This window comes from Lynx rufus, unplaced genomic scaffold (genome assembly GCF_022079265.1).
Source record: "Lynx rufus isolate CCGP_SWC_20201006 ecotype Redwood Valley unplaced genomic scaffold, mLynRuf1.p SCAF_10, whole genome shotgun sequence".
NCBI lineage: Eukaryota > Metazoa > Chordata > Mammalia > Carnivora > Felidae > Lynx > Lynx rufus.
In genome coordinates this window covers 86,383,849-86,403,689 of record NW_025814824.1, presented here as the reverse complement: position 1 = coordinate 86,403,689, position 19,841 = coordinate 86,383,849, and the positions used below count along the sequence as shown (strand labels likewise).

Genomic DNA, 19,841 nt, shown 5'->3' with positions numbered 1-19,841 from the left:
ACCGACTGAGCCACCCCGGCGCCCCTGTGGCTGTTTTTTTCTGGCATAATGAGGGCACCTCTTTACCCTCACAAGGGAAGAAAAGTTCTGGTTTGGGTGAAAAATGACATGCCCAGCCATTTGCAAGTCACAGAGAGGTGTTTACATCTTGTTCCATGAGAGGAGGGAGCCCAGGGCGGGTGGGGGTGCTGTGTGCACCTGTGACCGGCTTAGGTTTTCACCTGAGTGCCACTGGGGGTGGGGGGGAAGCTGAGAGCCTGTGAGAACAGACAGAGAGCCAGCGAGAAGGCTGCCGTGGGCTCCACAGAGGACCCGGGGCTCCTGGATGAAGCGAGCGTTGCCCCTTGGAGAGAAGTGGTCAGGATCTATTTTGAAGGCAGAGTCGCAGGATTTCCTGACGGGTTGGGTGTGGGGTGTGAGTGGAAGAAGACGCACAGATGACTGCAGATTTTTTCTTGCCAAACAAAGCAACAAGGGTGCAGCTGACATCAACTGAGATGGGAAACGGATGTGGGGAGCAGGGGTGTGGCCGCAGGGGGCGGGTAGCAACAGTCCTGCTTTGGATAAGACAAGTCCAAGATGACTTCAGACATCCAAGGGGCCACGCTAAGGAGACAGGTGGGTTTGTGAGGCTGGTGTTAAAGGGGCAGTTCCAGGCTGCATCAGAGAAGAGATGGCATTTAAGGTCAAGGACCCGGGGGAGGTGGCTCACAGCGTCCCCTACAAGGAAGGTTAGTATCTGTCTGGCACCTGGGAGAGCTAGCCACTCCTGGCCTCTGGCCTCTCCAGGTCCCATCCCAGCCACCCTGAAGGCTGGGGGATCCATTCCACAGCCAACAGTCACCAGCAACAGCACCACATTGTGTTGCTGAGCCGGCCACTCTGCACAGGAAGAGAGTGCAGGGTCTTGGTGGGGGGAGAGGAGGCTGAGCCCCAGCCTGGGGCCACCAGCATTTGGAGTGGAGAGGGATGAGAACACTTGGATGCTCCGAAGCTGGGTGAAGACAGTGATCTGGGAAGTATGGAACGTTTATCAGCTCCTGGAGTCCTGGTGACAACCCAGGGAGGCAGAGGCTGCCATTATCCCCAGTTCTCAGGTAGGAACCCCCCCTCCCCAGCCCACCACTGCCCCAGAGAGGTAAGGGGATTTGTGTGGGGTCGCACAGCTGGAGAGTGAGCGCTGTCAGCCGCAATGCCCCCCTCCTGGCTTCAGGATTAGCCCTCTGGGGCCTTGAGGGCCAGATGCTGGCACCAGGCAGGTGAGCTGGGGATCCAGGTAGGGCTGGGCACACTCAGCTCTCTTCTCTCCTTCCAGGGCTGCTGGAGAACCAGAGGCTGGCGGGGACTACGTGAAGGTAAGAGGGGCTGGGCAGGGGACACTGGACAGCTCAGAGCCTGTTCCATGAAGGGCAGAGTTCTTTTCTGAGCCTTGTTGGGAGCGGGACCTCACTGCCTGTTCCCAGGAGGAGAGGGTCCCGGGGTCGGTGCGGAGCTTGGGCTCTGGTTTCACTCCCGAGGACCTTCTTCCCATGCCATTGTCTCCCAGCCCCAAACACAGGACACCCCACTGTTTGTTACCACCAGACCCCACCCACCTGCCAGCTGGACAGGGCCCGGAGGATGTCTCCCTACACAGACCGCGGAGCCCCAATCCCACGCGGTCTCTGAGCATGTGCTGATGTTGAGAGGTGGGAGCAAGAAAAGGTGCCTCAGTTTTCATCACAGATCATGGATGCAGCTCATGTTTGCCACACACTTAATTTGTCCCGGGCGCTGGGAATGTTGAGAATGCAGTTTTGAGACGATGATGATAACGAGAGTAACTTTACGTCTTGGGTGCCTACTGTGTGCAGAGCCCTGTGCTGGCTGCCAGCACCGGAAGGGAGACAGTTATGAGCTCTGTACGTGAAGGAGGTCTTTGACTTCTTCCCTCATCGCTGGGCAGGGAAGGTCTTCCTGTGTACCCATCTACGCTTGGGAAACTTGGGGCCCAGAGAGGCACAGTGATTTTGCCCACAGCCACACACCGCTACCACGGGGCAGAACTGAGATTGCAGTTCAAATTTGAGAGGCAGAGACTGAGCGAGGGAGGAGCAGACAGAGAGGGAGGCACAGAATCCGAAGCAGGCTCCAGGCTCTGAGCTGTCGGCACAGAGCCTGACGCGAGGCTCGAACTCACGAACCGTGAGATCGTGACCTGAGCCGAAGCAGGATGCTTAACCGACTGAGCCACCCAGGCGCCCCTGCTATCCAATTTTATCTGATGCCAAGGCCACGGACAAAGTCCTTGGCCATCCGCCTCCGGGAGCACCCGCGCTGGGCCGGGCTGCCTGCTGAGTACGGAGCGTACAGCAGAGGCAGGAGGTCCAGGTCTTGTGTTCAAAGGGTTCCTGGTCCACATGGGGACCAGGACAAAATCATACAGAGTGGTTTGGGCTTTTGTTTTGTAATCCAGCAGACCCAAATTTTAGTCCCAGATCTGCCACTTACTTGCTACATGACTTTGGGTATGTGGGTCACCTCTCTGAGCCTCAGTGTTCACCTATGTGGTAGCAGAGGCTCCTCCCACCTAGGATCGCTGTGGGCTCAATGAGTCCATCCCCGTAAGTAGGGTTGCTGGGCCTGGAATAGAGCAGGCTGGCCTGGCTCCTGACCTCAGGAACATTCCATCATCTGAGATGTTGCCTATAAAACTCTGTGTTCGTGACTAGCGAAGGAAGCTATTGGAGCTCAGGACGTAGGGGAGCTTGGGAGGTGGGGAGCGGGAGATCGAGGAAGGCTTTCTGGAGGAGGAAGCGTTGAAGCCAAGCCATTGGGGTTGACCAGGAATGTTCACCACAATCCTGTCCCCAGAGGAAAAGCTGAGAAGGAGCAAAGATAAGCAGAGATAGGCACTTGAGTGATCCAAGCAGAGGCAAGAGTGTGGGCAAGGGTCAGAAGGCAAGCTGGGTGAGCCCAGAAAGTGCAGCCCCGGGCTGCAGCAAGTTGAACTGTAGCTGCTCTGGGAATCTCGCCCTGGCTCCTTATCTAGAGCCCTTGCACCGCAGAGGGACAGAGGCCTTAGGGAGAACTGGCACCAAAGCCAGTGGGTAGGACCCACAGGGCACACATTTCAGCAGCCCACAATTCTCAGTCACCTGGCAAGGTGGTGAGATCCCCATCACTGGTGGTAGTAAGATCCCTGTGAGGATTATTAACTTTGTATTTTTCCTTTAGTGTATGGGGCTAAAAAAATGTATTTTAAAATATTATAAAAGAAATAATACCTGCTGGCTGGAACTGATTAAACGGTTCTCTAACGGGTGCGGTCAAAAGAACATTAGGTTTAGCTTCAAGCCTCAGACGGTGGTAAAATCAATAGCCAGTTACCAAAAGTCCGTTCCTGCCCCGAGGCACCAGCTTAAGGAACTCCAGGGTTCTCAGACCCTGATGTGAATACTTTGATTCTAAAGCAAGGGTTCCCAAGTTCCAAGACCATAAAACTCCAAGCTCCCTGCTCAGAGCTTCAGATGTGTTTGCAGAAAAGAATCAAACAACTGAAGCCCGGCGAGGTGGACTCACATCCCTAATGTCACACAGCCTGTCACAAGGATTTGTACCTTAGGCCTGACTGATGCAGAGTCGGCGATGACTCTCTTTAATCGCAGCACAAAAAGCCCCAGCAATAAGCTTGAAAATAGTAGCATGCATTTACTGAGCACTTACTTCATGCCTGGCAACTTAACGTGCATCAACTCAGCCGAGGCTCAGAAGGGTTGTACGAGGTCAGCACAGGTATGTTTTCCAGATGAGTGAACCTGGGCTCCAAGAGGAGGGGATGGTGGGGTGGAGGTGGGGGCACTGCTAGGTGAACCCAGGTTGGTGCCCTAAGCATTGAGCCTTACTGGCTCTCTGCACCCCCAGAGTCTGTCAGATCAGCATCCGGTGATAATTCTCAGCAGAGTCCCTGATTCCGAGTCAGAGGGGAGAAATCCTGGGCTCTGGGAGGTTTCCCCGAGGCCACAAAGGATTTGGTCAAACGCGTACAGGGGTTTGTTTCCGGCTTTGGATACGATTTAATTCAAAGTCTTTGCCCGCCCCGGGTCAGCGAACGGTACAGGGTACGGCGCGTAGGGGAGGCAGGACCCCCCACCCCCTCCCGAGCCCAGGCATCCCCACCCCATCCCGCTGCCCCTCCGTGGCCGCCCCCCTAGGCTGGTCCTCTGCTCCGCATCCCCCGACTCCAGGCAGCCCTGCGGGGCTGGAGCGCGCGGGGCGAGGGGCGGGGAGCGGGGGGCGGGCGGAGGGAGGAACAATGGCCCCCTCCCCTCCCCTGGCCGGCCGGAGGGTGGGGTCTCCCCGCCCCGCCTCCCCGCTCCTCCCCCGCCAAGGCGATGAGGTAATCGCGCCGCCGAGAGGCACGCGCAGCCGGTGCCCAGCCCGGTCGGTCCCCGCGCCCCTGCCCCGCCGGCCGCCGCCCCCCGCACCGGCCCGGCCCCGGACGCCCGGCCCCACCATGACCGAGCGGTGCAGCCTGTGGAGCGCCCTGTCGGCCGCCGCCTGCTGCTTCTACCGCGGCTCCTTCGTGCAGGTGCAGGTGAGGGGGCGGCTCGGTCCCCGCCAGGCGCTCCGGGCTGGGACCCCGGCCGCTCCGCCCCGGGCCCCGGGGACCGCGAGCCTCAGCCCGGGGGCGCCTCGCAGGGTCTGGCGGGGCCGGGGCTGCGGGAGGGGGCGGGGTCGCCCCAGCCTCACCTCTGGGCGCCCAGTCGCTCCGCAGGGTGAGGGTCCGGGCTGCCGCTCCCGGGACTCGGGGCTGCGGGACTGTCGTTCGGGTCCTGCCTTCTCAGGAGGAGCTGAGCTGGGGCACTGGGTACCGGGAGCTGCGGTCCCCCGGCGTCCTGCCGGTCCTCCAGCGAGCGCTCCGGCCCCTGCGGCTGACCGGGGCAGGCTGGCTCCCCATTGTACCGGGGGCTCTGGGCTGGGGTCCGAAGGCTGAGTGAGGGGCGCGAAGCTGAAGGGATGCTGCGGGTGCCGGGGCTGGGGCCAGGGAGCCCGCCACCCTCCCGCCCTCTAGGTGGACTAGGGCGGGCTCGGGGCGCGGGGCTCCCAGCCCAGCCGGCCGGGCGGTGCGGGACCGCGCCGCGGCGGTGAAAGGGTTAAACGGAAGGGGGTGGAGGGGAGGACCCGGACCCCGCCTCTCTGCGGAGCATCATCTGGGGATGGCCTTGCTTGGGGTTGCCAGACCGTAGGAAGCTGGAGGGGGGGCTTGCTGGGCTCGGGCTGGGGTTTAGGGGTCAAGACCCTGACCGAGGGTCTCTGCGCTTTTGCCTCCGGAGACCCCTGGGGGACGGCGGGCGCGTCACCTCTGCGCTCCGCGAGGCTCACACACACGCTCCGAGCCCGCCTGAATGACGGCCCCGCCGGCGGCGGAGCGCAGCATCCCCGCACTGGCCAATGAGGCGCGCGCAGGCGGGGAGGCGGTGAGATCATCTCTGGCCAATAGGGGTGCGCCGAGCTCAAGGATGCTGCATTCGCGCCCCAGCCCGCAACGCCCCCCCCGCCCCCCACCCCCAGTTTTGGGAGCTGGGGACCCCCAAGTCGAGAGTGAGGAGGAGGGCACAAGGACCCGAGGGCTCCCCACCCTCAGTATGTGGGAGGACAAAGTTGGTTACCCCAGATTCTTTCCGTGACCATTGAAAAAGTGGATCCCAGTACCCCACCCCCACCCCCTTTACAGATGAGGCTACTCAGGCTCAGAGAGGGAAAATGACTAGCGCAAGGTCACACAGTGGCGGGCAGAGTCTGGTGGCCAGGTTCTTTACCACACAACCCGCTCCCCTTCGTTGCCCCATGTCCGTCTTGCTCCAGTTGCGGAACTGGGGTGAGTTCTCAGTTACATGCTTTTTATCAAGGAGAACTCCAGAAGGCTGGGGTACTGTTGTCCTCTCCCCTGTGACTCGCAGTCTTCCCTCCCCAGGGTGTGGGGTGATGTAAGGAGGGAGACCAAGGACCCCAAAGAATAGGGAACTCCATACAGAAGCGTAGGTATCTGAGGGGACCCCCACCCCAGTTCAGTGCTTGGCCTAACTGCCCTTTGGGGGTATCAGTTTCTACCCGGGGTGGAGGAGGATGTACAGAATTCCCATCCCCAGAACCTGTCTTTTCCTGAGCACCTGTACCATCACTGACCCCCACCATCTGTCCCAGAGCCCTACACACTTCTCAATGCCCAGGTTTTCATGTGCCCATCACTAAGCTGCTCCTGCTCCTGCCTTTCTCACCTTGGAGAGTATCTCATTGTCCTCCCAGGATCCCCATCTCAAATCCTCTCTGACCCCTCCACCCTCTTTCCCCATACCCGGTCAAAGGCTACATAAACAAACACCCTTTCCCCAGTCCCCACCCTTGTGCCCCACCCTCCCCTGCCTTTGCCTGGAAAGCACTAAGCCACTTTCCACACAGCAGACTGAATCTTGAAAAGCCCTCTGTGGCCTCCAGCCCCCCACGGCAGCCTGACAGCCCTGCCCCACCTGCCCCCATCATTCTTGACCCTTTGAAACTTTCCCCCACCCCAGGACCTTGGCTCTGCCACTTTCTTCCCAGAAGCTCTTCTCTGCCCACCTGTCTGCCTGTCTGCCTGTCTGCACCCTGCCTTGATGCTTTTGCTGGGCTCATCCAGTCCTTCTGCAGGCCTCCGTGGAAACATCACCTCTTTAGGGAGTCTACTCCCTGACTAGATGAGGAGGGACTCTCTTAGCTCCCAGAGCTCTCTGTGCATCTCTAAACATTCAGAAAACCTGGAATTGCATGGCTCCTCTAAGGCAGAAGTCACCCGTCCTGATGACCTTGGGGCCTCAGCCCCTAGCACGGGACCTGTCCCAGAATGGGGGCTTAATCATTGTTGAAATAATGAAGTCAGAGACTCTAGATATCGCTGAAGCTGGGAATTAGAGTGTCTTGGGAGCAGTGTGGGTTGGGATAAACTGAGGCAGTGTGGGAGCAGAAGGGTGGGGAATGGAGCTGCAGAGTTAGGCTCTGAGATCTTTGAGAAGTCTTAAAAGGCAGGGAGTGGACTGGAGGACCCTTGGACCCAGTGAGTAGGGGGTCCTGGGGAAAGACTGTCACCTGGACCGAAGCCAGGCCCTCTAGTGTCCCTTTCATCTGTCCTGGCCAGTTCAGGGTCAGTCTACCTATCCTAGAGCAGTCATCTTTGGGGCCTGGAGTTGGGGGAAGGGAGAGAAAGTAATTTCACATGTCCTCACAGTGACAAGGACATCTATGGGTCCTCTGGAGTATTATCTCCTTTCATCCTTGGAATCCAATGAGGCAGGTTCTGTCATTAAGCCCATTTTGCAGAGGAGGAAACTGAGGCCCAGAGAACTCACATGGCACAGCCAGGACTGGGCAGGGCTTCATGGTGGGGGTGCACCTGGCGGCAGGAACTCCCCTCCCTCTGCTCTTAGGTATTCAACCCTGGGCCACAGTAACCAGGAAACCAGGAGTCTCTCTCTTTGGCAGGTGGGAGGGGGGTAGTCCTGGGCATTAACTCCACTGAGTGCCCTTTGGCTTCTCTGCTTGGCCACAGTTTCCCCATCTGGCCAGGATTGCTTGAGACGGCAAGGTAGAAAGGGCTTTGGGAATTGTAAAGGACAGCAGAGATGTCTGTGTGGGGGCCTCTGCTTCCCTGTTTATAGCTGCCTCCTCCAGCCTTCCACTGTATAATTCAGCATCCCAGAATGTATCCTCGTCCACCCAGCCCTAAGTTTTTGTCCATGCCTTTTCCTGCGTACCTGCTGCCTTACCTCCCAGATCCACCTGTAGAAATCCTCCCTCTCCCAAGGCAAGATCTGTTCGGTGTTTTTGGTGCAGAATGAGTGTTTTGTTGTTTCCACGCCCTCCAGGAAGGCTTCCTGGACCACTCTACCTCGCCTACACTTTATCTTCTGCCTCCTAAAAGCCGCTCGGGTCTTTGCCGCTGTCCAGTACGGTGGTGCTGACCTTATTCTGCTCAAATGTTCATGTCGCTTTTGCTTCCCCTCCTAGACTAGGAGCTTCCTTGAGGGCAGGGACTGGTTTGTTTATTGCCTCATTTACTCCTGGCACATAGCACAGGGTCTGGAACATAGTAGGACTGATTGAGATTTCCTTATTCCTGCTGGTCTAGGGACTCACGGGTGAGGACCTTTCTGGCACCTGTGCCTAAGTCTTCCCAGGGTCCAAGGATGAAAGCAGCTCACCTGGGGTGGGGAGGGGGTGGCAGAGAAGAAGGAAGGGGGCTTCAGACTGGAAGCCAACTCTTTGCTGTCTCCTGCCCAGTTCTCCAAGGAGAAGTACATCCTGGACTCCTCACCCGAGAAACTGCACAAGGAGTTGGAGGAGGAACTCAAACTCAGCAGCACAGATCTCCGCAGCCATGCCTGGTACCATGGCCGCATCCCCCGTGAGGTGAGTGGACCCTGGGTGGGACTTCAGCCCTAGATGCTTCCATCCACCACCTTGGCCAGCCCTGCCCAGATAGGCTCTGACCCATTGCTTGGTAGATTCAATCTGAGTGGATGGCAACGAGGTCTAGCTCTGTCATTTACTGACTGTGTGACCTTGTACAAGTCACTTCACCTCTCTGAGCCTGTTTCTTCATCTAAGAGATGGAGAATAATGATTGTAGCTACCTTAAAGTGTTGTTGTGGGAATTAAAGTGCTTAAACTTGATGTCTGATATGCGGTAAACTCCATGTTATTATTAATGTTGTTATTACTATTACTTTTAAATGTTATTCCTATGGGGCTATACATTGGCCTCTCGTGCATTTGGCTAGTGAGTGTCAATGCCAAGGATTCTCAGTTTTGGCACAGTTGAGTTTCTGGGCTGAGGCACAGACAGGCTGATAGTCACCTATTCCCTCTCTCACCATGCTCTCAGTCTTTGTCAAGCATCAACTCTGCCAGGCCCTGTGCTGGGCACCAAGAATGCAGAGAGAAAAGGGGTGGTCGCTTCCCCGGAGGGCTGGTAGTCCGAGGTGGGGGCTGACGGGTAGGCAGTCAGAGCCCAGTGGAGGAAGTGCAAGAATGGAGTGCCCAGCAGGGAATGTGGGTGAGCCCTGAGGAGGGGGCACTGATGAGAGAGGCCAGTGAAAGATGGATAAGAGTTCATCAGGTGGGCAGGGTGGGAAGGTTGGTCCAGGCAGAAAAAGCAGCCGGAGGGTATGAAGGCCCAGAGCCATGTGAGAACACAGGGTCCTTGGAGGAATGAGGATTGGGAATTCACTCTGTCCATCTCAGGCCCTAAGAAGGAGCAGGTCTGAGACCTGAGTTTCAGATCGTGTGACCGCCAGTGCCCCCAGACTCAGTGTCCCTGTAACACACATTCCAGGGTGTTATTCCTCCCATTCCTGAGCCTCTGTGCACCAGACCCAGGGCCTGTGACTGCATCGCCCCCTTGAATCTGGGTCACTGCTTCCCCCCTCCCAAACTTTAGATATCTCTGTTCACTGTGTCCCCCAGATCCTGGATCTGGCCCTCTCCTGCCCCTGCCCTACTCCAGCCTGACCACTGCCTCCCACAGGTATCAGAGACCCTGGTGCAGCGCAATGGCGACTTCCTCATCCGGGACTCACTCACCAGCCTGGGTGACTATGTCCTCACCTGCCGCTGGCGCAACCAGGCCTTGCACTTCAAGATCAACAAGGTCGTGGTGAAGGCGGGTGAGAGCTACACCCACATCCAGTACCTGTTTGAGCAGGAGAGCTTCGACCACGTGCCCGCCCTCGTGCGGTACCACGTGGGCAGTCGCAAGGCTGTGTCCGAACAGAGCGGGGCCATCATCTACTGCCCCGTCAATCGCACCTTCCCGCTGCGCTACCTGGAGGCCTGCTATGGCTTGGGCCAGGGCAGTGGCAAGGCTGCTGGCCCCGCCAGCCCCTCGGGCCCCAAGGGCAGCCACATGAAGCGGCGCAGCGTCACCATGACTGACGGGCTCACCGCCGACAAGGTCACCCGTAGCGATGGCTGCCCCACCAGGTAAGCGAGGACCCCACCCTAGGCCTCCGTCTCCCCATTTGTCAAGTCGGGGTATCAGTCATCAGAGTGCTAGTGAGGGACAGAAGGCCCGGCCACACTGAACTGGGCGGAATTATTGTCCTGGAGCCTCAGTGTCCTTCCTGCAGCGAGGAAGAGGAAGGGCGAGCGAAGGGTTTGCAGGCAGCCAGGTGCCGGTTGCAGCCTCAGCTCTGCCATGACTAGCTGAGCTCTCTGGGCCCTGCCCCTCCTCCTTTCTCACGACCACGTTCCTGCCCATAAAGGGCCCCTACTCAGCCCCCTGGCCTAGGGGGACCCCTGGCTGCCGTCCTGTCCCTGCCACCGCTGCTACCCCTCCCCACCCACCTGCCTAGGGTAAGGCGGGCATCAGAGCGGAGGGCTTTGCAGTGTGCAAACCACTGCACAGGGCATGGGACGTCCCGACAACATTTTGGTGACACCTGGTTGCTTCTGGGGCGGCGTGAGACGAGGCCGGGAAAAGCCACAGCAGCGACTCATTCCTGAGACCCCAGTGTGCACCCTGCCCTGTGCTGAGTGCTCTCTGTGCCCAGGCTCGTCAACTCCCATGTCCACAGGAGCTGGCTCCTGTGTACACACCCACGTTACAGATGAGGAGATAGGTTTAGAGAGGCGAAGCCACTTGCTGGAGAAGGGTGAGACCGAGGTTCAAATCCAGGTCCGCGACTCCAAAGTCTATACCCCTAATTCCTATGGCCTCCCCGGCCTTTGGCAAAGAGACCTGCCGTCCTGTGCCACCAGCACCTGCATGGGTCCCATCTCCCTAGGCCTGCGCTGGGTGCCATCAGCCAAGAAATTGCTGGTTGGAAACCCTTTGGGCAGTAGCCGCTTTGCCTGTGGTTTAGAACCAGTGACCGTAATTGTGCCAGGATCTGGCATTCTGAACATAGTGTGGGAGCAGTGAGGAGGTACCAGGCTGGGGGGCGTAGTTCCCTTAGGCTCCCCATCCTCTCTGCTAGGCCTACTTCCCAGACAGTTCTCCAAGTGGGGGCAAGGTTCTCCGGGAAGAGAGCAGTTGTGTGGGTGGTGGACTGCACAAACACTTCCTCCTCTGGGCTTCGGGTTTGTATTTGCCAATCGGGGGGTTGGACTCTACAATCCCCAAGCCTTTTCTGCCTCTGAAGTTCAGTCAATCTAGGATGGAGGGAGAGGTGACAGTCCTAAGGCCAGCTGAGGACTCTGCCCTCTGGGCTTTCTGCTCACGAAGGTGTCTGCTCCACAGCACATCACTGCCCCACCCCCGGGAATCCATCCGCAACTGTGCCCTCAGCATGGACCAGATCCCAGACCTGCACTCGCCCATGTCTCCCATCTCTGAGAGTCCCAGCTCCCCCGCCTACAGTACTGGTATGGCCACTGGAGGGGGAGGGCCAGGTGGGGGGGATCTAGTGGGAGTGACCTTGTATGTGCACGTGTGCTCCGTCTTTGATGACTTCCGTTACAGTGTGTGAGTGTGTGTGTTTCTACCTCTTTGCTGAGAATGATGCCCTGTAAGAATTTACACTAAAAACCAGCCAGCAGAACTACTGATATTGACACACAAAACATATCCGTGGCTCATTCATTCAGCAGTGATTTGTTGAGCCCTTACTGGGCACTAGGCACTGTGCATGAAGAGGTTTCCAGTGCATTCTCCAGAATGCAGTGAAGCCTGTTAAAGGCTCGCTGTGTTACTGAACCTGGCCTCAAATGCTGGGAAGTGGGCTTACACAGCAATACTCAGCCCCCACGGGTCAAGCACCTTTCACATGTAGGGTGTCCTACCGGGCCCTGCATTGGCTGGGACTTAACGCATCCTTGCTTCCAAATGGCTGGCTCAGACAGGCTAGTCTTGTGCCTTTTTCTTTCTTTCTTTCTTTCTTTCTTTCTTTCTTTCTTTCTTTCTTTCTTTCTTTCTTCCTTTTAAATAGGCTTGAATTTTTTTAGAGCAGTTTCAGGGTCATAGCAAAATTGAGCAGCAAGTACAGAGCACTGTGCCTTTTTTTTTTTTTTTGATATAAAGAAAATTCCTGTTGCAGACACATGCCACTACTTCGTTTCTGAAGGTAAAAAACGAGTGTTTTCCACGGGCCATAGTGCATATTGTCCACGTGGCAGGCAAAGTGTGCAGGGAGGCGGGCGTTCTGGAAGGAACCTTTGCCTGCGGGGGCTCTGGTGCAGTGTGGTCTACACAGGGTGTCACAAATCCCTCCCTAAGCACAGGCCCGTGGACTTGTCATCACTACAAACTTCCCTGCAAAACAACTCCCCTGAGGGCAAAAGTTAAAATTCCTTGCCACAGATTATTTATTGGGCATTTTCTAAGCAACATGGCAGTGTAAAGCATCCAGGGTTGAGGACTTAAACCCCAGCCGTATCCCTTGCTGGGTAGGAGAGCTCAGGCAGATCAATTCACCTCCCTGAGCCTCAGTGTTTTCGTGGTAGAATGAGGATCATGAAAATACTTGCTTCCCAGGATGTTAGGGTTAAGTGGACTGATGTGCAAAGAAGGATCTTGCAGGGAGTAAGAGCTCAATATACATCACCTCTAATTTTGGATGGTGGTTTTGCTGTGGCTGACCAGGGTATTGCCAGCATGGCACCAGCTCCTGGCACATGTGTCCTCAATGAATCGTTAGTGCTAATTCCCTGAGAAATAATTCCACACAGTGAACTCCCAGCAAGGGCTCATTAGCATCCCTGAGTCATGGAAATCTCCAAGTAGTTCAGTGGTTCCCCAAGGCTGCAGCAGCCTTAGGGTAGGAGCGTGTGAATTCCTGGGGTCCAGACGACTTAAGAGCCTCATAGAGGCCCGGTCAGTTTGCCGGAGCCTGTTGGGCCCGGCCTGGGTGCAGGGAGGTGGGGGCATCACCCCTGTAGGGTGGATGGAGCCTGTCCTTTGGGAAGAGGGTAGAACCTCACTGGATGGGGAGCCCTGGTAACTAGTTCTCTCCCTTTATCTCCCCGCAGTGACCCGTGTCCACGCCGCCCCTGCAGCTCCCTCTGCCACAGCGCTGCCTGCCTCCCCTGTCACCCGCCGCTCCAGTGAACCCCAGCTGTGTCCTGGAAGTGCCCCAAAGCCCCCTGGGGAATCGGACAAGGGCCCTTATGCCAGTCCCTCCCACACGCTCTGCAAGGCCTCCCCATCACCGTCGCTTAGCAGCTACAGTGACCCGGACTCTGGCCATTACTGCCAGCTCCAGCCTCCTGTCCGTGGCAGCCGAGAGTGGGCAGCGGCTGAGGCCTCCAGCCGGCAGGCCAGGAGCTACGGGGAGAGGCTAAAGGAACTGTCAGAAAATGGGGCCCCCGAGGGGGACTGGGGCAGGGCCTTCACGGTCCCCATTGTGGAAGCCACCTCTTCCTTCAACCCAGCCACCTTCCAGTCCCTACTGATCCCCAAGGATAACCGGCCTCTGGAGGTGGGCCTCCTGCGCAAGGTCAAGGAGCTGCTAGCAGAGGTGGATGCCCGGACGCTGGCCCGGCACGTCACCAAAGTTGACTGCCTGGTAGGTGCTGGGTGAGCACCAGGGCAGAGAGAACACCTCTGTCCTCTGGCTTTGGGACAGAGGTCGGGGTGGTGAGGAGCTGGCCCCTAAATTCCCCAAGTATAGCTAGTGGGCCTGGATTCTGGCTTCACAGCTGTCCTTTACTTGCTGTGTGACTCTGGGCTGATCACTTTACCTCTCCGCGCCTTCATTTTCTCCTTTTAAACAAAAAACAAGATAGTCTTGCTTCCTCCAGTTTGGCACTAGAACTGGGCAGTGGGGAAAGTTCGCGGTGTATGGCTCCCTGGGGCACTTTTTCAGCTTGCTAAGAGTCAGCCTGGCTGTTCCCGGGAATGTAAAATGTAGAAGCCAAGACTACCAGCCCCCATGCCCCCTAGTGGACAAAATAAGCAAAACTCATAACCTAGACTCCTAAATTGTCAATGCCTGGGCCTTTGCTTGAATGAATCTTGACCATCTAAGGACCCAGACTCTCTCTGCACCTCAGTTTCTCCCTCTGAAGTTTTTTTTTTTGGGGGGGGGCACTGATTACTTCATTTGGAGGCCACATTGGTCTCTGAGCTCAGGAAGCAAGAAAAGGGGGGTAGAGATATTGCCCTGTGGAGAGGGCTAGGCGTGAAGGGAGCATCTCTGGGTTCTCGGCCCAGTGTGTGACCTTGGACAAGCCCTTTCCCTCCCTGGGTCTGAGATTTGCCTTCTGGAATAAGAGTATCCTGGTCACCTCTAGCACAGATCAAACACCTCTGGGCATTTTCCCGTTTGTCCCTCATTTCCGTGAAAATGAGGTTCATTTGCTCCGTGGCAGAGGGTTAGAGCTGGAATTCAAACCCGGCCTCCCAGCCACGCTGCCCTCCTAGATAAAGCTCTCTGACTCCCAGATGGCTTGGGCCAGCCGCGACAGGAAATTAATCAGCCCTCTGGGCGTCCTTGCAGGTTGCTAGGATACTGGGCGTTACCAAGGAGATGCAGACCCTAATGGGAGTCCGCTGGGGCATGGAGCTGCTCACCCTCCCCCATGGCCGGCAGCTACGACTAGACCTGCTGGAAAGGTAAGGCAAGCACCGGCGCTCCAGGACTCGAGGAGGGTGGGGGGAACCCTGGGCTACCTCGCGGCCCTTTTGCTTGGCTGGTTAGCCAATCAGAGTCTCTCAGCCCTGCTCCCATGGATTCTGGCTACGCCCTCTATCCATTCTCGGGGTCCAGCTCCAAGCAATTCTGGTTTCCCAAAAGACTGAGTCCTCTTATCTCCGGCTTCATCTTTTGCGCCCTCTTGACCAATCACACTCCACGAGCCTTGGCCCCGCCCATCAGCTCCAGCTACTCTTTTTTCCCAAATCTGTTCAGCCGGGTGAATTCCGCTGATCGATCACAAGCCCCTCAGCCTGGCGCTCAAAAGCCTCTGGCCCCACCCCCGACTTATACTGACCAATCAGAAGCCCTTGGGCTTGCTTTCCCTCGCTCTGGCCACGCCCCCAATCTCATTGACCCTTTCCAATCTGTCACTTTGGGCTCGGCCCCCTCCGCTCCTCGGCGCCCAACCACAAGCAGTGACAGGACCCCTCCCCTCTGACCTGGCGGCTCTGACAGGTTCCACACCATGTCCATCATGCTGGCCGTGGACATCCTGGGCTGCACGGGCTCCGCCGAGGAGCGGGCAGCGCTTCTGCACAAGACCATCCAGCTGGCGGCGGAACTTCGGGGGACCATGGGCAACATGTTCAGCTTCGCTGCAGTCATGGGCGCCCTGGATATGGCTCAGGTACAGAGGGGTGCATCTCGAGCTGGGCTTCAGGCAGTCGCTGTTTGGAGGAGCCCTGGGATACGATCCTTTGCGATGACTGTACATTGAATCAGGAAGAACTTTGTGACTTTTAGGCAGCATTTGTGCAAAGGTAACTGTGAGAACTGAGTCCGAGTCTTTCCCCTTCTTGGGGCTTCAGTTTACCCACCTGTAAAATGAGTGACAAATATTAAATGAATTTCAAGAATAAATATAAAATGGCTATCATTTAGCAAGCACTTAATATATGCTAGGTGCTACACTGAGTACTTTACAAGCACTGATTCCTCAAAACAATCTTGTGAAGGAAGTGCCTCTATTGTCCCATTTTACTTCTGGAGAAACGGAGGCACAGCAGTACTTGCCCGAGGTCACACAGTCAGAGACTGAAAAAGTTGGGATTTGAAGCAGATCTGTTTAATTTCAGAGCCCAAACCTCATCCACACTCTACACTTGCTCTCCTGTGCCGAGTCAGTAGGAACAACAGGGTCCTAGAGGCCGTGGTTCAATTCCCAGCTCTGCCACTTAATTTTGGAATGACCTTGGGCAAGTCATTTCCCTATCTGAGCCTCAGTTCCCTCATCCGTAAAATGAGTTGTTGCAAGGGCTTCAAGAGAGACTGTGAAACGCAGCCAGCACTGTCCCTGATACGTGAATGGTGACCGTGATAATAATTATTATCCCATATCTGGGTGTCCACTCAGCAGGGTGGCCTGTGGCCCGTGCAGGCCCCTTTCCTGGCTGGTCGCTTACAGTCTGATCTCCCCAGATTGCCCGGCTGGAGCAGACATGGGTGACCCTTCGGCAGCGACACACAGAGGGTGCCATCCTCTACGAGAAGAAGCTCAAGCCATTTCTCAAGAGCCTCAACGAGGGCAAAGGTACTTCCCCCGCCTTGCTGTGTAACCTTGGACAGGCTCTAGCCCTCTCTGGGCCGGCAAAGACCCTCGCAATATGGATGATGAGAGCTTGACTGAGCTCAGTGTGGGCTCTTCTCCCTGTGCTCACTTTCTGCACCTGGCGACTGTGTGTGCCGCAGCCAGGGCCAGGCTCGGCCCTCTGGGCTGTGCCGAGGCTGCAGTGGGTTCAGCTGGAGGAATCCACAAGGAGGGGCTTGCCTTGGGAGTCGGGAGCCTTGGGGGCTCAGTCAGGGACCCCAGGAAGACCCTCCCCCTGCTGCACCTGTTACCTGGGACCAGAGCGGATGGTGGGGCCTCCAAGGTCTCTAAGCACCTGCCTCCCTCCCTGCAGAAGGCCCGCCGCTGAGCAACACCACGTTTCCCCATGTGCTGCCGCTCATCACTCTGCTAGAATGTGACTCGGCCCCCGCTGAGGGCCCTGAGCCCTGGGGCAGCACAGAGCACGGTGTGGAGGTGATCCTGGCCCACCTGGAGGCTGCCCGAACAGTGGCACACCACGGAGGCCTGTATCACACCAACGCTGAGGTCAAGCTGCAAGGTGAGTCACCGATCGAATGGCGGGGGCGGGGGTGGCGAGAAAGTCACTGGTCCTGCCAGCCGGGCCTCCCTCCACCGGACTTGCTCTCCCCTTTCCTCCAAACGTCCACTTGCGTTTCTCCATCCCTCTTGCCTGCTCCACTCCCTCTTTTTTTTTTTTTTTTTTTTTCTTACCCGTTTTTCACTCACTTATCAGTTCAACTGTTAGCAGAAGGCATCCGGTGCGGGTGGAGGGATAGAGATGATTCAAAGAGCACCAAAGCTGTGTATCTTTCTCTGAGCCTCAGTCTTCCCATCTGTGAAGTAGATATCCTAACAGGGCTGCTTTACAAGGTTGTTTGCAAAGCAATCTTTTACTGCCTCAGGCATGATTTAAGTCATGAAACTTCACTGTAGATAAACTGGAAATTACAGCTGAGCAAAAAGGAAATAAAAACAAAAATCACCCACAGTTATCCAGAGGCAAGTGGGGAGAATATTTTGGTGTTTGTTTTTCCTGCCTTTTTCTTTTTCAGAGAGAACAATTTTTTTTTTTTTTTTTACTTAGCAAAAACTTACTCGCAAAATGTATTCGTTTCTTAGAAAGAACTTTGGAGCTTACAGAAAAATACAAAAAGGAGAAGAAAAATGCCCCCAAATTAAATTTTTTTTTTTCAACGTTTATTTATTTTTGGGACAGAGAGAGACAGAGCATGAACGGGGGAGGGGCAGAGAGAGAGGGAGACACAGAACCGGAAACAGGCTCCAGGCTCTGAGCCATCAGCCCAGAGCCCGACGCGGGGCTCGAACTCACGGACCGCAAGATCGTGACCTGGCTGAAGTCGGACGCTTAACCGACTGCGCCACCCAGGCGCCCCAAATGCCCCCAAATTAACATTAATATTTTTATCTTCTAGTGATTTAAAAATTATACATGGCACACGTGGTCATGTTCATCAGTAAATCTTGCTCGATTCCTGGTGGAGCTGGGGGAGGTGCCTTAGGAATAAGGCCCGGGAGCCCCAGGCCTTCCCCAGTTGGATGGTGGTCCCCTGACCTCTGTGCCCTGCCTTGCAGGGTTCCAGGCCCGGCCAGAGCTCCTGGAGGTGTTCAGCACTGAGTTCCAGATGCGCCTCCTCTGGGGCAGCCAGGGCGCCAGCAGCAACCAGGCCCGGCGCTATGAGAAGTTCGACAAGGTCCTCACTGCCCTGTCCCACAAACTGGAGCCTGCTGTCCGCTCCAGCGAGCTGTGACCCCCACGGACCCCTCCCCTCTGCAGCTGCGGGCAGCAACAGGGACAGAGGGGGCACAGACCTTTCCCCAGAGCACCCCAGAGACACTGTGATCAGCCCAAGAATGTTCTGGGCCCAAACCAGGATCTCCGTTGCACTTCCAGGGTCCTGCATGGGCCCTGGGCTCCGTCCCACCTGCTACATGCCTGCCAAGTCTCCCTTCAGGAAGAACCGAAACCCTCTCCCTCCCTCCAGCTTCTGCTTCTCCCCTTCCTGCTGAGGTGCCCTGTGCTCGAGCCAGGAGAGAGCCTTCACACCTCCTCACTCTTCTCGGGGCACCTGCCGGACACCAAGGCCTCCACCTGGTTGTAAATATGTCTGTCTGTTCTGTAAATAGATGTACAGAAGCCATGTTCGTTCTTTCATATAATAAACTTTTATGACTCTTTCTTCTGTCTCTCAGGGGGCCCTGGGGTGGAAGGAAGCATCTTTTCTCAGATGAAAAGGGGAAAAAGTGATTCAACGGTAAATACTTAGCCCCTGGGACATTTCAGATTCTACCAGGAGCCAGAGTTACAGCCAATACTAAAATCCAGTCCCAGGGGCACCTGGGGGGCTCATTCGGTTGAGTGTCAGGCTCTTGATTTCACCTCAGGTCATGATCTCGTGGTTCGTGGGTTCGAGCCCCAAATATAAATAAAACCCAGTCCCAGTCCTGGAGGAGCTCACAGACCAGTGGTGGAGATACATGGCTAATTCCAACCAGTGGGAGAAATCCTGGGCAGCCCCTACTAAGGGGAAGCCCAGCTAAGTTTCTCACAAAAGCACTACCAAGCATTTCAGATGTTTGGGGTGGAAGGGTGCTTTTTTTTTCCTTTTTAGAGAGAAAGTGCAAGTGAGCAAGGATCAGAGAGAGAGAATCCCACAACGGACCGAGAGAGAGGTAGAGGGAGAGAGACAGAAAGAGAGACAGAGAGAGAGAGAGAGAGAGAGAGAGAGAGAGGCGGGGCACACCCACTCATGCTCACCTGATATGGTACTCGAACTCAGAAACTCTGAGATCATGCCCTTAGCCGGAGCTGAAGTCAGATGCTCAATGACTGAGCCACCTAGGCACCCAGGCTTTTTGAAATTTCGGATTCCAATTCCCTCTGGAAAATTGAGAACTGGAAGTAGAAGGTACTCCCCCTGGGTCACTGCCGCAGAATGAGGAAGGCTGGAACCTGGGTGTCCTGACTTGAACTTCTTTGAAGTGGCCCCAGAAGGCTTTGTGTGTGTACATGTGTGTGTGTGTGTGTGTGTGTGTGTGCATGTGCACATGAGTAGGGTAGCTGGGGCAGGGAATCTCTAAGAAGGGCCCTGAAAGCAGTTGTTTTGATTCCATGGATAGGGGAGGTAGGCAATATGGATCAAAACGATTCCTGGCCAGGCTGGACACCTGTGGAGCCTGTTCACTGAATACAAAACTTCTGGGGTCCTTTGCCTTCTAAATCCTTTGACCAAGAGAGGCTGGCTAACATAGTGCATTAGATCTTTGGCAGCAGCTTGACTCGGGTGGCCTTGGACAAGAGGCTTAATCCCTTGGATCCCAATTTCCTCCTCAATGAAATGCGGACAATAACAAGATCAGTTCCTCAGGACTGATGTTCAAGCACTTAGGGCACAGTAGCTGCTAGGTAGGGGACTGCCATGTTTCATACATAATAGATTGTCAATAATCATTTATCGATTACTGAGTCAAAACACTTTGCCTGTATCTCATTGAAATATCACCATCTCTTATTTTAAGTTTATTTATTTTGAGAGAGAAAAAGAGAGAGAGAAATAGAGTGAGAGAGAGAGAGAGAGAGAGAGAGAGAGAGAGAGGTGGAGGGA

General features: G+C 56.0%; 1 protein-coding gene across 5 annotated transcripts in view; it reads left to right on the top strand.

Moving 5' to 3' along the window:
• SH2D3C (SH2 domain containing 3C) overlaps positions 1 to 18,415 on the top strand; it is a 30,299-nt gene extending 11,884 nt beyond the window's left edge. For 4 of the 5 annotated variants that reach the window (XM_047069972.1, XM_047069976.1, XM_047069975.1 and 1 more), the window contains 10 exons: positions 1,316 to 1,355; positions 8,296 to 8,424; positions 9,542 to 9,996; positions 11,255 to 11,379; positions 12,982 to 13,517; positions 14,451 to 14,566; positions 15,105 to 15,276; positions 16,068 to 16,179; positions 16,550 to 16,756; positions 17,812 to 18,415. In XM_047069972.1, the coding sequence (XP_046925928.1) occupies positions 1,316 to 1,355; positions 8,296 to 8,424; positions 9,542 to 9,996; positions 11,255 to 11,379; positions 12,982 to 13,517; positions 14,451 to 14,566; positions 15,105 to 15,276; positions 16,068 to 16,179; positions 16,550 to 16,756; positions 17,812 to 17,987 (2,068 nt within the window). In that variant the 3' untranslated portion in view covers positions 17,988 to 18,415. Of the gene's footprint in view, positions 1 to 1,315; positions 1,356 to 3,604; positions 3,775 to 3,903; positions 4,577 to 8,295; positions 8,425 to 9,541; positions 9,997 to 11,254; positions 11,380 to 12,981; positions 13,518 to 14,450; positions 14,567 to 15,104; positions 15,277 to 16,067; positions 16,180 to 16,549; positions 16,757 to 17,811 lie in introns of those variants that run through there. The other variant, XM_047069974.1, reaches the window with a different exon arrangement.
• Positions 18,416 to 19,841: the final 1,426 nt, after the last annotated feature.